The sequence below is a fragment of the Pseudorasbora parva genome, chromosome 21, assembly GCF_024679245.1.
Source record: "Pseudorasbora parva isolate DD20220531a chromosome 21, ASM2467924v1, whole genome shotgun sequence".
Classification (NCBI taxonomy): domain Eukaryota; kingdom Metazoa; phylum Chordata; class Actinopteri; order Cypriniformes; family Gobionidae; genus Pseudorasbora; species Pseudorasbora parva.
In genome coordinates, this window is record NC_090192.1 from 26906985 (window position 1) to 26923899 (window position 16915).

Here is a 16915-nt window from a genome sequence, read left to right on the forward strand (position 1 = left end):
TAACACATGCGATTCATTTTTTTCAGTTTAAAGGGTTAAAGGGTTAGTTCACCCAAAAATGAAAATTATGTCATTAGTTACTCACCCTCATGTCGTTGGACACCTGTAAGACCTTCGTTCATCTTCAAAACACAAATAAAGATATTTTTGTTAAAAGCTGATGGCTGAGAAAGGTTTCAGAAAGGCCTCCATTGGGATTCAGTACATTTCCACTGACCCACTCACAAGACCCATAAAAGGCACTAAAGACTTCGTTACAAAGTCCATCTCACTACAGTGGCTGTACAATAATTGTACCAAGCGGCGAAAACAGTTTTTGTGTGCAAAAAAAAGTGAGATGGACTTTGTAATGAAGTCTTTAGTGTCTTTTATGGGTCTTGTGAGATGGTCAGTTGAAATGTACTGAATGCCAATGGAGGCCTATCTGAAGCCTACCTTTCTCAGCCATCAGCTTTCAACAAAAATATCTTCATTTGTGTTCTGAAGATAAACGAAGGTGTTACAGGTGTCCAACGACACGAGGGTGAGTAATTAATGGCATAATTTTCATTTTTGGGTGAACTAACCCTTTAAAAATATTTAACGCAATTAACGCAGTATCTGTTTTTCTATCAACCTTTGGCTAGTGTTACATTACATGATCATGCTCATATTCGCACAAATGCTTTTAAACCATTTAAGCATGACAAGACAAAGAACGTGCTGTCTGTGAATGTCCTGTCTGCATGCACAGAAAGACACGTGCCAGTATCATGCAAAGTAATTTGTGATTTTTTTTTTATTTTTTTATCAATTGACACGACTAAATTAAATACATAAAGTAACTATCAAATTAGTTACTTATACTACCTGAAATACTGAAATTACTAAAATATCACACAAAATACTAAAACTTAAGATAAAATGATAAAGTCTGTATGGAACGCAAAAAACAAAGACAATGGCTTACTTGTAGAAATCTCAAAAAAGAAAGTTCAACTGAGATTAACATCCAAAAAATTACTTCACCTTTAACAAGCAAATCATTTGGACATGTTCTAGATGAGTCATACTCAAATTCACTATCCAGTGGGGAGCAGCCATGTGATTAAACAAATACTGCTGATGTGGCTCCATTTATATATGAAAAAAGAAAAGGTTGAATGCAGCACCTGTTCCTTCAGTCCAGTGGCTATTGCCAGGAAAAGCCTGCCTTAATGGGCTGACAGGACCACAGGGAACACAGCTGCCGCTCACAGCCCTGTCTGTGTTTCGGGACGATAAGCCCCCCGGCCCCCCGCTGCTCTGCCATCCCTCTAGTCCTCTCCGTCCTCAGCAAAAAAAACAGAGGAAAAACACAAGAATAGATATGGATCAGCAAAACTAGCAAATGCACAAGTCTGTCCTTGTGGAATGGTGATTTGTTAATGTCTCAAGCAAACTAATTAGAAAGTCCATGATGTAATAGGACAATTTGCTTTGTTTAGGTATCTGTGAGTGAGCAGATCTCAGGCACAGCGGCCCCTCAATATGGGCTCCTCTGCCTTTGATTTGGCATGGACCACAGAAACAATCACAGTTAAATGAAAAGTTCACACGAAAGTGAAAATGGCCATTTACTCACCCTCATTTTGTTCAAAACCCATATGACCTTCTTCTGCACTATTTAAAGATATTTTTTGAAGACTTTCAAGCTCATCAAAAGCCCCATTACCAAAGGATCATAGAAGTGGTCCATGCAACTCATGCACTATATTTCAAGTCATATGAAGTCATACAATATAGCATTGTGCGAAGAAGAAAAAAAGTTTGTAAGATTTGTAAATTAATTGAGTGAAATCAGTGAAGGATCCAGTTCATAAAACTAATCTGAATGATTCTCTCACAAATTGGACTGATTCTGTTTTCAAGTTCTCACTGAATTAATGATTCAGTTGCAATGAATAACTCTGATTCACTCTATTCCTCACACAAAGCAGTCATAAGGCATCAGAACTTTATTGATACACAAGTAATATGGGCCACTTTTATGGTGTGTTTTCTACATGTTTAGAGACTGAAAGCTCTAGACCCCAGAGCAATTACAATATGGACATTTGTAATTGCATGGAAAAGAGCGGCCAGCACAATCTTCAGAAATTCTCCTTGAACGTTTTTCAGATAAATATAAAGTGAGTTAGATTTTTGAACAACATGAAGATGAGCTAGTGCATTTTCATTCCTGGGTGAACTTATTCACACATGGTCTATCTCTTAGCTTCTTCTCTTTCCCACTGGTTATTTCCCTCTCCCCCTCTTTTCTCAGTGTGGGCATGAGTGTGTACAAAGCAATGTTTGTTTCAGTACAGTTATTTCATGCTTCCTCCCTATTCCCATGGTTTTTCAGAAGCCCAGAGTAAACCCTATTACTCAGATTACTCACCTACACGGCTTCTCATCCACAAGATGTGCACCAGCCACTATCTGGACTTGTTCATCACGATTGTCATCGGGCTCAATGTCATCACCATGTCCATGGAGCACTACCAGCAACCTAAGGTAGTAGAGCAGTGAGAGTGCATGCGCTTGTTGAACTCACGGCAGACAATGTTACTGTAAGTTCAACTCACCGTTATCTCACCCTTTTTTGTTATGCATAATATAAGACGATTAGGCAGATAATGTTTATGGGTTATTTTTGCTATACTGCATTTTGATTATATCATAGTGGTGAGTATGTAATTTTCTTTATATTATTACACTTATTTGCACTTTTATTGTGCTGCTCCAGGACATTTTGTACCATAGCCTGTGTGTAAAAAAGCCTTACGAGAGCAATGCTTCACCAAAATAAACCACACTTTAGTGCATGCACTGAAATGTATGCATATTCCCTCATCAGTCTTTCCCCTCCGCATAACACTGCAGAGACGATTCATGAATATTCAGTAGAGGACTAAAACAATAACTTGAGTTTGCAGCTAAGTTCTGAAAGATTAGATTGGATTTTGTAAATCATTTGGGTCGTATAATATGTTTTGAACTGCTTTTTTATTCCTTTATGACAAAGGTCATCTTTGACGGTAAAAGACCACTATAAACTACCCTTGATAGTTTAGTGGTTCTTTCAATTGCTAGCCTATTGGGAGGTAAAATAAATAAAAAATTAAAGTCTTTAGGGAAAGTGAAAGAGAGCAGAGTAAAAGTTTATCTATAACATATTTTAATATTTAAACCATTTTTTAAAAAGCTTGTTTCCGCCACAGAATATTTTGATCTCGCAATTCTGACTTGTTTCTCACAATTGCCATTTCTGACTTCATAATTTGATTCTGACTTCATAATTTGCAATTCTGACATCTTTTGGCTTTTTGATATAGGGCTCTATCATACACCCGGCACAGTGCGACACCAGGCACGAATCAAACGTTTTTAGCTAGTTTCTTCCAGGCGCAGTTATCATTTTCACAATCTGAGCCACGTTGTTTAAATGGCAAATGCACTCGTGCCCACCTGTTCGCCCATGGGCATGCTGGTCTGAAAACGAGGTGTGTTCAGGCGCATTGTTGGCACTTTGCTATCTGAGGCAACTGAAAGCGCAGTATTTTTTTGTGTTATTTAAAGGGCGTGTTAGTAAAATGTGCCAATAGGCGGGTGCACAATGTGCATACACTCTGCTTTTTACACACACACACAGGGATACACAGCAGCACTAGCCTAGAAATCTAGACGCACCCTAGCGGCAGCAAATTTAATCTGCCCGCAAGTGTCATCTAGGAACTCTCAATACCCTTTGTAAGTATTAGAGGAAGAGGAAGTATTCCTCACAATCTGGATGGGCCAATCACATCGTGTATAGACCCCGGCGGGCGGGGCCATAATGACGACGGCCGAGTTGCGTTTGCGTGCTTCTAGTAAACACAGAAACTGGCGAACGGCGGTCTTTCGAATCAGCTTTGACCGCGACTCTGGAAGACTTGGAGTTAAGCTTTTCTCTGAGAAAAGAACAAAGTACGGCACTGAAGTCATTCTTAAAAAGGGAAGATGTGTTCGGAGTTTAGCCGACCGGATACGGTGAATATTTAATCTATCAATGAGCTCCGCTTCACCTTCGTTGCTCTGGTTGGTGTAGCGCTATCCTATCGCGTGCAGAGGGAGTTTGAAAGACAACCGTTTATCCCGCCCCTCGGATTGAGCCCTGTCTATGGTGAGTTTCCAGACCAAACATCTTGATGTGGGTCTGGCTTGTCAGGCTACAGCAGCACACAACCATTTTTAAATATTAAAAATAAAAGGGTTCCTCTTTCAGTCTTTTCCGTTTGCAAATACCGCCATGTAAATAGAATCTGTCGTGGTGCAAGCGCAACTGGCTTTTAAAGGTGCACTATGCAACTTTCCGTCCACTGGAGGGCACCTATTCATTTATGAAATGATTATGAGGTAATGCAGCTCTGTTAATCATATTAGATACATTTAAGTTTGTTGAAAATGACGTTACTCTGTGTGTTCAGAGTAACTGTGTAAGAGTAAAGCGCTCCTGCCAAATAAAACCCGAAACTGAGAGTAGCGCAGATATGACGCAATTGACAGGGCGACTTTCTCAGACGCTATGCTGACACACAATTTACAAATAGTTGGAAACATTTGGAAAATTGTAGGTACTCAACTAAACAAAATATATAACACCGGCCTAGTGGTTTTTGGATATTTTACTGCAAAAATACTACATAGTGCACTTTTAAAGGGAATTAGATATATTTGGTTTATTGCTTGTTAAACCAAAACCTATGATTCATAAATAGACACACACCTTTTGGAAAACCTGTCGTTAAATAGCAAAAGTGGATTCGGACATGCCCTAAGTTGCACCTGTTCCATGCGCTTCGGATATAAACTAGCAATTCTGTGAAAAAAGTATTTCCCCTCAGAATTGGACCTTTTCAACTCGCAGTTGCATGTTTATATGTATATATAAAATTGCAAGTTATAAAGTCAGAATCGTTAGATATAAACTTGAAATAAGAAATTCCGAGAGTCATAATTGTGAGTTAAAAAGTTGCAATTACCCGTGCCATGGACAAGCTTCAATAGGTATGTTACCTTAAATCAAAACTAGTGTTTACTATCCCTATCAGTCTATCCCTATCAGTCAACTCTGTTTGGATGATTCCCAAGATTTTCACCCATCATTAATGGAGGTCCGTGACCTCATCTGTGGCTATAAATAGCAGTCTGTTTTAATTAGAGCCCCATTGGCCTGCAAAATCTTGGAGCAAGTGAAGCAAAGGGGATTGTTAGGCTTTGACCACTAACACACTCATTCCATGAACAAAATCAATTGATTTTCTGGTGCATCGTCACACTTAGCCTGGCCTTAATTACGTACAAGCGAAGGCTCCCTGCCAGTGTCCACTGACTGTCAGATCCTGAAGATGCCAGCTAATGAGTGTCGTTTTCTTTGTGCTAATCTAACCACATTTGATAACTCATCTTTTCCACTTATTAATTAAGGTGTGACCTATTTGGCCATTCATAGACTCATTTTTTTGTATTTATTTATTGTTCTGAAAGAGTGGAAATATGCTTGTTAATTTCACTATTACATTCCCTCTGTGGCTTATCTGCTTTAACAGGTCCTGGACGAGGCTCTGAAGATCTGCAATTACATTTTCACAATCATATTTGTGCTGGAGTCCGTCTTCAAGCTTGTTGCCTTTGGATTCCGTCGCTTCTTCAAGGACAGGTAGTAGACGTGACCCTCTCAAAAGTTGCACCTAAGGTAGTTGATCCATAACAATTAAGAAATTTACATAAAAGCCATAGGCATAGCTTGACATTTGAGCTTAGACTCTCCTGTGGAAAATCAATAGAAATGACCGTTCTTTCTAAAGAAATATAAAGTAAAAATATGGGAATAAATAAGTCGTTAATTTGATTCTAAATAAAATAAACCTGTTTGATTCCGTGTTGTTGAAGAACATTTAATTAGCTAAAATAACCTATGAATGCTAGATTTAAAAAAAAAAAAACTATAATGAAAACCAAAATTCTTGCCTTTAAAACTAGCTGGAATAAAAAATAAAAATAAAAATAAAAACAACAAAATAAGTTTTCATATTTTTGTGTTTTTTCATTTAATTTTCCCACAGAGACTCGAGAGAATTTAAAAAATTTGAAACGGCTATTTTTGAAACTTGCTCCGCTCATGTCATGGAGGTGCTCCAATGCCCCATCTCTGTTTTTTGTTTTGTTTTTTGGATCCCTAAAGCCGCATCCTTTGAAATGATATCACAGCTTTGAGATTCTTTGGTTTGCCTCAGACTGTCAGAAGCACATCAAGGTCTGAACACACTGGCGTCTGTGGTGGAAAACAAGAACCAAATTTATATCACTTGTGGTTTTGGTAAAAGAAACCCCTCTTGAAGCATGCAAAATCACACTGAGTTTAAAACAATGAGACAGCCTCTTAAAAGGCATTTATTCCTCTTACATTAGTGACAAAGATGTGCTAAATGCCTGATGTTGTAGGCAAACTTTAACACACGCATGTTCTTTATAGAGTTTAAATGATCCATTACTCTTTTAATTAGTCTTGAATAAATCAGTCAGTATGTGAATTAGTCCCTTAAGTGAAGTTGATAGGCCATTAGAAGTTCTCATGTAATCAGCTTTTTCTTTCATTAGCGTAATAAAGAGCATTTCATGTCAATATATTCCCAGATCCCTAATCCATGTGTAGGGAAATGTAAAGCAGCTATTTGCATTCTAATGAGAACTTTGACATAATATAATTGATATGGTTTTAAAACAAATCTCTCACCAAAGGCTCTCCCCTGTGTTGAAACTACTGTTAAACATTTCAGAACATGCTGTTCAGGAGGTGAAGGTTTAAGAGTTGAAACTTTAAGGCTTTTTATTGATTTACAACATTTGAAATGGCTTTGTTACTTTGGTTCTTTCACACAACGTGCTCCAAGTCGGCAGGGATGGAGGATGGAAGTACACTTTGATCACTGGGCCCCTTAGCGAATGAAGCTGGTGGGAAAAATGGAGAAATACTTTGTGTAATCATTTGACTTCAATTTCCCAACATTTCTAATAAAACACCTCTCATGGCTGCAGGCCCCAGCAAATTGAGGTGTCCTAAAACAGGCTCTAGGCTCTACCTCACCCATGACAGTGTTATATATTTGACCCTTAGAGAGAGTTATTTAAAGTTAGCCGCAAAGTTCGAAGCCATATTTAGACAATGAACCTGCTGAGAAACTTAATGGAAAAGAGAAGTAACATCCAGGGTCAAATAAGGGTTATTTGCATAAAATGAAGTTTCTTTGATCATTTCAAATTTCCATTGCTTACAGAGACTCAAACCCTCATGTTATAACTCCTAGAGTTGTATAACTCACATTTTAAGGATACAATGCTACTTTAAAATACTTGTATGTTAGGTTAAGATTGAGGAAGTCATATTCTTTTTCGCTAATTGACAAAGGCAATGGCTACAAAAACAATTAAAGATGCACATTTAGTGTATAATTGATGCTTTAACAATGTATTTTAAAATGTATAATTATGATAATGTAGTTTGTCACCTCATAAACGTGTGTGTGTAAGAGTTTTTGGCAATCTGCAGTTGTTCATCAACAGTACACAATATTAATACAAAATACATTTTAATGACAACAAAACTAGATGATAAACAATTGAATTCTTAATTCAATTTTAAAGAATTTTTTTAAGAAGTGTCTTATGCTGCGTTTATTTGATCAAAAATACAGTAAAATTGTAGTAGTGTGAAATACAATTAAACTGTTTTCTATTTAAGTATATTTAAATAAAATATATTCCTTTGAAAAGCATGAATTACTCCAGAATTTTTTCTAATATGGTGATTTGGTTCTTAAGAAATATATTAATTTCATTATTATCATTATTATAATAATAATAATAATGATAATAATTATCATTATTATTATAATAGTTTAAAGTGGTTGCATTGTGTAATGATTTTGTCAAACGTTATTTTTGTCAGGATTCTTTCTGTAATTCTAAAATGCAAAAAGGAAAGCATTTACATTTTAAAGCAATGTAAAAGTCTTTACTGTCACTTTTGATCAATTTAATATATCCTTAATGAATAAAAGTAATAATTCCTTTCTTTGCAAAAAAACTGCCCCCCAACATTTGGGATAGTAGTGTACAATCATTCTGACATTAACATAATGTGTCTTTATGCAGGTGGAACCAGTTAGATCTTGCAATTGTTCTTTTGTCTATAATGGGCATAACACTGGAGGAAATCGAGGTTAACGCTTCCCTTCCCATCAACCCCACCATCATTCGCATCATGAGGGTGCTGCGGATCGCTCGTGGTTTGTATTCTCTTCCTTCTTATCTTCCATACAGCCATGGTCCATTTTTCTCCCTGTGAAAGTTTACACTCCTCAGCAGCTCTGCCTGTTACCCTCAGTAGATCAGACCCGGTTGTGTGTGTCACCCTCGGGATCTCTGTTGTTTCACAGACATCTCAGCAGAAGCCGTAGTCTGTGTAGAAAGAGTCCAGATGGCTGTAATGAGAAATTCAGTTTCACACAGCTACTCTACTTAAACACACACTCCCAACACACAGTGTAGGAAGCTGGGGTGCTTCTCTGCTTGGAACGATTATTCTTCCTCTAATGAAAGAGCTGCTGGGAGAGTCTTTATTGATTATTCCCTCAACAGAGATGGCCAAGCAAACACACCTGCTCAGATGTCTGTGTTCTCATCAGGGTGTGTGTGTGTGTGAGTGAGAGAGAGAGAGAAAGAGAGTGTGAGGGTGGGAGTGAGGGTGTGCCTGCACGTCTTCGCAGCCTATTTCCTCCTGGATTCATTCCGACATTCTTGTAATGAAAGTCACAAGCATCATCCACTTACTGCCCTGATTGCAATTAACCAAACCTCCACAGTGGCATCTCCTCCATGGCTGAACAGCCATCATTAAAGCTCCGTGTGTAGTGCACGACCCCAATAATAACATTCTCTGTGATCTGACCACCGTGAAAATTAGTTTCCACTGGCTACTTTTAAAGAAACAGTGCATCCACTATATGCACATGTATGTCTTTCCAAACAGGGCTCTGTTAAAAGATTGAGTCAGTTTGATCACATTTTTTTCTTTTTAAAAATTAGAAGAATGGTTTAGTTTTACTCCTATTTGTAATACATTGATTGTGCCTGTATTGCTAAAAAAATTCCGCAAACATTGAATACAATGCAACCATGGTCACACTAGACTTTGAGCACACATTTTTACGAACACGGTTGTAATACTGTCACATTCTACTTTTTATAAACATGACTTCAACATATAAGAAAAATGAATGCATTCAATATGTGAAAATATACATTCTGCTCGACCTCAGTGCAAAAATATATATTTTTTTAATTAAGTCACAAGATCACACCATGACGCATCGATCTTTTAATGGCCACGTCTTCACTTGATACGAATTTGCAGATCAGAGTTGACCAAACTTCAACTTTGGAACAAATGAAATGCAATACTTTTCCCATGAGCTTTCATTTGCGGTCTGACGCCTTCGTATGCATATGAATGGAAGTCTATGGAACAAAAAGTAGTGTGAACGTCCCTCAAGTTCATAGGTTGTTTTAAAAGTTCAAATCAGAATTTGGTAACTAGATTTATGCATTTTGTTTGTCCTTTGTGTCATGTATGACTATTGTGCATCAGCTGTATGTATAACTTTTTTTTTTTTAAACATTACCACAGTACTGAAAATGCTCTTACAAAAATAATAAGTGACCTCATAATATATTCAGATAATGGGAAGGTCTCAATTCTTGTTCTTTTAGACTCAAGTGCAGCATTTGATGTGATCGACCATGATAATTGAATCAATCATTTGGAAAAGCTAGTTGGTCTTTACAACTCTGTATTAAATTGGTTTAAAATGTATATTAAAACTCAGTTTCTTAGAAACATAGCCCACTTTGGAGTCCCACAAGGAAGCTGCCTTGGTCCTTTATTCTTTTCATTGTACAAATGGGACTGATAAAGTTTGGGGTCTGTATTTTTTGTAAGAAGTTAATACTTTTGTTCAGTAGTGATGCATTAAATTAATCAAAAGTAACAGTTAATACATTTAGAATGTTTCACAAGATTTCTATTTCAAATAATTGCATTCAAAACAGTTTTTATAAGAAATGTTTTTGAGCACCAAATCAGCAAAATAGAATAATTTCTGAAGGATGTGACTTTTTCATGACTTTTTTTCTTTCTTAAAATTGCATGATATAAGCTTGCAATTGCAAGGAAAAGTCAGAATTGTGAGATTAAAAAGTCTTAAAGGTCCCGTTCTTCGCGTGTTTTCGAAGCTTTGATTATGTTTACAGTGTGCAATATAACATGAGTTCATGTTTCGCGTGTAAAAAAAAAAAACAACCGTATTTTTCACACAATTTACTTATCTGTACAGCGCTGTTTCCTCTGTCCTAAAAGCAGCCTGATGATTTCCTTGTTCTATGAAGTCCCTCTTTCAGAAACACGTAACGAGTTCTGATTGGGCCAGCGCTTCCCGTGTTGTGATTGGACAGCAGCTTAGCGCACTTTGCCCGGAAAGGTCCCGCCTCTTACCATAACGGGAGATGTAAGTGCTGAATGCGCGCTCTTCTCCACGTGGGAGAGCAACAACACTACGCCCCCTATTTTGCGTGTTCTTGAGGGTGGAGGGTTAGTCAACAAACGGTTCTAGTGACGTCATTACATCCCTGCACTTCCTGCTGTAGTCCAAACCGGCCGTTCACTGTTGGCTTTGAAAGGGAACTTCTGTTAGATAAAATATCTCGCTTGGCATTGAACTTTGAGCTTTATAATTTTACAGGTATTATTTATGCTCTAACAGCAACATTACACACTAAAGTTTGAAAGATGGAATCGCGAAGAACGGGACCTTTTAAAAAGTAAAAAGTATCTCTTGGCCCAGAGTTTCAATGCACGTAAATTCTACAACAAAAAAGCGCATGTAAGAAAGTATGTTTGGTTACAAAAATCAGGCGGTGCGCGTTTAGTACACACATACTCTTCTGATGACGAAGTTTGTGCACACTGATCTTATACTTTGGCCTTTAGCATTTGGTTTAGAGTTAGTTACTTGTAGCTATGCATAATTTACTGTTATTATTGATTACATGTAATGTGCAACTGTGTCCTCCTTTCAGTGCTGAAGCTACTAAAGATGGCCGTCGGAATGCGAGCTCTGCTTGACACTGTGATCCAGGCCCTGCCTCAGGTACTGCACAAAACTTTTGTTTGTCTCCCTCATAAAGTTCTTCTCTCCACTCATATCCCATGAATCCCGCTCTGTGAGAGAGCTCCCAGTCCCCGTTCCCTGTTCTCCTGTGGCCCCTCCACTCTCCACAGGCCTCATTTGCATAGTCAATCTGCCATGAAGAGGCCACAGCAGTGCAGATTGGCTCAGATGGGCGGCATGGAGAACAGCAGAAATAACAGAAGCCAGAGAAGAATATCTCCAGCGTGCACATTCTTTGATAACATCAGGCTTCACCACCGCCTGCAGGGTTTTTGATTTGGAAACATGCCACACCACAGGAAACACTATTAATCCCAGTCTCTCCTCAGAAATTCATTCCGATAATCAGACATGTAATTCTTAATTTAACTAATTGTCACCTAATTGGATTAGATCATGTTTAGCCACCGCCTCCTAATGCCCTTTCACTGTCGCTGTGACTTCCACACCGTTTTTTAAAATATTTATTTTCTTCTAAAGTTGCTTTTTGTGGTTCTAGGCTATTGATCTACTCTTCTGCAATTTGTGAGAGGTGTTCTGGTCCATAAGAGTGTTCTGAGATATCCTGCTAGATTGTGTCAGCTTGGTCTTTGTGAATCACTGTGAATCCAGCCAGTGAAGAGTGCACTTAAGAGAGAATAGGGTGGGAAAATGGCCAGCCTTAGAAAAAGAAATGTCAATGCAATTGGATTTATCAGTGCATGTAATCAGACTCTTTTTCATTTCCATTTGCCTCATCATGAAGGAACCAGTCGCTTGTGATCGTTAAAGGTTTCACATGATTTTTTTCCGAATCCATCTTGGTGTAAGGTGTCCTTCCTGTTAACCAGTGTTATTTTCTATATAATAAGGGTATACCAGAACAGGATTCAGGCACTTAAACTACAGTAAAATAATAATGATTATTATTAATTTTATTAGGGCCCGAGCACCGATGGTGTGAGGACACTTGGAATTCCTCTGTTTATTTTAGTTATTTCAGTAGTAGTAATGACAATAATAATATATTATTATTATTATTATTATTATTATATATTACACTATACTGATGATTTAACAGGATGAACATAAATGTTTAAAGCCATTGCTCATTGTGAGTTATCTTTCATTTAATGTGATATACTTTGAATAAGTTGTAAATTAAAAAATATATTTCCTAAATTAAAACTTAATGTTATTTGTTTTTTTTCTTCGCTCACAATAACAGGGCATTGGCAAAACTTGAATTTAATGATATACTTTGATTTTGTATCAAAACAATCTCTTTAGACATTTTGATAATATACTGGTTTTTATAATTTACATAAGATGGAATGTTTTAAGTCATACTGAATTCATACCACAAAATATCACACTACATGTTCAAATATACAACACAATATGCACAAGACAAATGTTGCTTCCCTTTTTGATTAGCGAAAGGATAAAGAAGAAATTGGAAAAACCTGGAATATTTATTTTTAAATTGTCTATTAATTCAATACACTGAAAATATTTCCTTAATTAAAAAAATATATTATTTTTCCCCCTCAGTATGGCAAAATACTAGGTTCTGTCATGAAACTGGATGGCATTGGCTAATAGTCCTTAACTCAACTTGCAATCAGATCATCATCTAGAGGCAGAGCTGATTGGTTCCTGCTGTATCAGTAGCCAATGAGCTTGCATGCTCAACCTTCAAAAAAACCCTCCACCCTCCCCAGCTCCACCTGTATATATCTACTACTGGCAATTCATGTATACTGTATTGTACAGCAGCACCATGTCTTGCTTGCTCACAGCAGAGTTTTGTGTATGTATTGGCAGTAACAAGTCCCGTACAGCAAAAATAACTAAAAGCAGCAGCATAGAAGGTCTAAACCACCAAGACCTAATATATCAACATTATCATACTCATTACCATGCCAAAACACTCAGAGAGTTGACATGACAGAAATGTTTAATTTGTGAAAAATAAATGATTTTCATCTTTGAAAATGGTGAATTTAAGATTTATCCAATATATAAAGACAATATTGACATGGAAATGTACTGCATAATAAAATAGACCCAGGACTAAATCGCTTTGAGGTTTTTTTGTTAGGATAGGATCATTTTTATTTATAATTTTCTGACACTTCTTATTGGTTGCAAGAAAGGAGGAAGATTCATCCCTGAGACTGCAGATACATCCCCCCACATGTCTGGAACATGTGCAAAACTACTGCTACAGTACACTACGGCATAGTTTGAGATTTAAGTTTACAAAACTGGCAAGCTGTAATCAAGTGGAACACAACTGTCGTCATCTCACTTCATGACTCTCTTGTTGGCTCCTCACAGGTGGTATTTCTAGGCCTGCCCTGTCAGTTTCTTTTGAGTTCCATGACAAACTCTCCTGTCTGTCTGTCTGTCTCTCTCTCTCTACACACACAGGTGGGGAATCTGGGTCTTCTCTTCATGTTGCTCTTCTTCATCTTCGCTGCTCTGGGAGTGGAGTTGTTTGGTGACCTGAGTAAGCATAACAAACACACATAAATAAGGACCATTTTTCCTTGTGGTCTAATTCACTCAGACAACTCCTCAGTTGTGTTTGTATCTTTCTGTCTGGATTTTATTTACACTGAATTGTAAATTACATAGACCCCCTAGGGAACCAAAACAACTGCTGGGAGTCCAAAAACTATTTTTTGTCGTAAAAATTACAATATGCTCTACACAACAATACAATATTATGTTAACTTGAAATTAAACCCAAGTTAATATGCCAAACTAACGTTCATTGACTGGGCCACATTAAAATGTATTAAGTAAAACTGCAATGCACCAGTATATGATTTTCATTGGGTGGTCAATGGAAGTTTCTCAACAAAGTTGTAAACATTAATATGATACTTTATACCCAATATTATATGACCTAAATGCAACACTCAGTGAAACTGATTAGGTCAACTCTATCCTTTAATATAGCGTAATTGATTTTAAAATGGCTTGGTTTATTAGTTTATTTGTTTTAAGTTGCTGGAAGATCACTTTCACATATTTTTGAAAGTTTTCCAACATTGTCTGTAAGAGCAAACCATAAATTTGGTACCTGCAGCAGATTTTCTCTAAAATACGTGGCAGCACATTTGGCACTGGTTTACTGAATACACCCTGCCGTGATTCATTGCAGCTCAGCACAATACCAGGGTTGATGTCATTTCCATTTCCAATCAGCCGGCTCAAGATAAACATAGAGACTTCATAATTCATATCCAGCTTTACAATGCTGTCCAAGTTCAATATATAGCGTCTGCTGGCTGAACTGAGATTGACTTGTCTGCAAGGCAAACTTTTTTTGTTTCTTCCCACCTAAGGATTGGGTTAAATTGTTGGCTGTTCGATTAGTAGTTTAAGTAGTTTGTCTCTATTTAAGTGGTTCTCTGTATACTGTATGTATGTTCTGAAACAGTAAGTACACTCCATAGAAAGTATATAAACTCACCGAAAGGATTATTAGGAACACCTATTCAATTTCTCATTAATGCAATTATCTAATCAACCAATCGCATGGCAGTTGCTTCAAAGAATGGTGAGAAAAGGGAAAAACATCCAGTATGCAGCAGTCCTGTGAGCGAAAATGCCTTGTTGAAGCTCGAGGTCAGAGGAGGATGGCCCGACAGATTCAAACTAGGGCTGAACAATATTCTGTTTTAACATCGACATCGCGATGTGCGCGTGAGCGATAGTCACATCGCCGGAACATTCGATGTGAAGGGTAGTAGCCCATGGTGTATTTAGAGAATGGTAGCACATAGTAAACACGAGTTTGTCGCTGTGGTGACCTGCCCGGTCCGCGTGCCTGCACAGTGATTGTTTCGCTGTGCCGCTGCTCACCGCTCACGGCCAAACATTCACTGCTAAAATACGCGACAAAAAAAAAAAGATCCGCCACAAAAAAAAAGGTTTCATACCAGCAATCATCTTTTTGGGACTATTTTGGCTACAAAAAGCAGAATGTTGACCAAAAAGAGGTACTTTGCGTGAAGTGTCAGAAAGCTTTGGCCACAAAACAAGAAAACCACCAATTTGTCTGAAAATGACACCGCAAAGCTCTTTACGACAAATACAAAGCAGGGGTCGACATTAACGCTTGGGACAAGTGGATTTTTTGAAGGGACAAGGGAAAGAGAATTTTACTTGCCCGACGGACAAGAGCCTGATTAAACTTGGGCGCTGAACATGCTGATTGGTTGAGCTCACACAGCATTTTAGTTCAACGGGCATTTTTAAAAGTCTTTTGCGAGGTTCGGTCTACGTTCAGTAAATATCAGTCTTGCTCTCTGTCTGGTGGCGCGCGTTCGTCTCAGCCATCTCACGATCAATGTCCGTAATAGCTGATAATAATACACATTGTCATTTTAAATCTAGCTTTGCAAGCTTTCTGAATATGCTGCATGCTGCTGAATCTGCATATTAGTGCTCTTTTCTGTCGTTGTTAATTACCTCGTAAACCTATACATAACCAGCAAAAGCAGCACAGCTTGAATCTCTTCCATACTCGTTATTAATTTTTTTTCATCATGTAAACGACCTGACCGATTACTTTTAAGTGTGTGTCCTTACATGACGTGACGGCGCGTGCCGCGCTCATGCTGACAAGAGAGGAAAGTACATTTTTCTGAGGGGTAAACTTTTTATTTCGTGATGATTATTACACTTTACAACAAATAGCTATAAAAGTTCTGGTGTTAAGAGTTGCTATGGCTACAGTTAACACATTCAGCTGCTGGAAAAAACAGCGGCGACATTTTTGATGCGGCAGACAAACTGCATGTGACAAAATGATTGCGATTGAAAGTCATCACATGTAAACACCAGATCGGTTTAGATAACGTCTCATGTAAATAGTCCACTAAACCTTTCAATCGGTACACTTAAAAATGATTACTATCCTTCACTGATTTGGAGGAGCAGTCGCGCGCAGTCCTACATCACCGGACTAATTTGCCTAATCTTTTCGGAACTTTATCGCGGTCGAAAAACGCAGACAGCTGCAGGTCTGGGGGGGGGGGGGGGGGGGGGGGGGGAAAGTTCCTGTAAAAAAGTTCCTGGTACAAATTGTTCCGGGTAATTTTGGTGGAAACGGGGCTTTACTGAACAGTTCAGTGTTTGAATGAATTGTTTGAATGAACGACTCAGTGACTCACTCTTTAAGACGGCCACCTGCTGCCACCTACTGGAGGTTTAGTTTCATGTTTACACATACTTTCCAACATTTCTTTTTGTCACTTGTAATCAAGCTTGCTTATTAGTGAAATTATTAATATAATGCAATGGTAATTATTGACTTTAGCCTGGATTGATTAGCCTGACAAGCCAGACCCACATCAAGATGTTTGGTCTGGAAACTCACCATTGACAGGGCTCAATCCGAGGGGCGGGATAAACGGTTGTCTTTCAAACTCCCTCTGCACGCGATAGGATAGCGCTACACCAACCAGAGCAACGAAGGTGAAGCGGAGCTCATTGATAGATTAAACATTCACCGTATCCGGTCGGCTAAACTCCGAACACATCTTCCCTTTTTAAGAATGACTTCAGTGCCGTTCTTTGTTCTTTTCTCAGAGAAAAGCTTAACTCCAAGTCTTCCAGAGTCGCGGTCAAAGCTGATTCGAAAGACC

At 38.0% G+C, this 16915-nt stretch overlaps 1 protein-coding gene across 5 annotated transcripts in view; it reads left to right on the top strand.

Moving 5' to 3' along the window:
• The window catches only part of cacna1g (calcium channel, voltage-dependent, T type, alpha 1G subunit), a 296673-nt gene that overhangs the window by 263651 nt on the left and 16107 nt on the right, over positions 1-16915 (top strand). For all 5 annotated transcript variants that reach the window (XM_067429513.1, XM_067429516.1, XM_067429515.1 and 2 more), the window contains 5 exons: positions 2366-2517; positions 5592-5701; positions 8197-8330; positions 11179-11249; positions 13686-13764. In XM_067429513.1, the coding sequence (XP_067285614.1) occupies positions 2366-2517; positions 5592-5701; positions 8197-8330; positions 11179-11249; positions 13686-13764 (546 nt within the window). The remainder of the gene's footprint in view (positions 1-2365; positions 2518-5591; positions 5702-8196; positions 8331-11178; positions 11250-13685; positions 13765-16915) is intronic.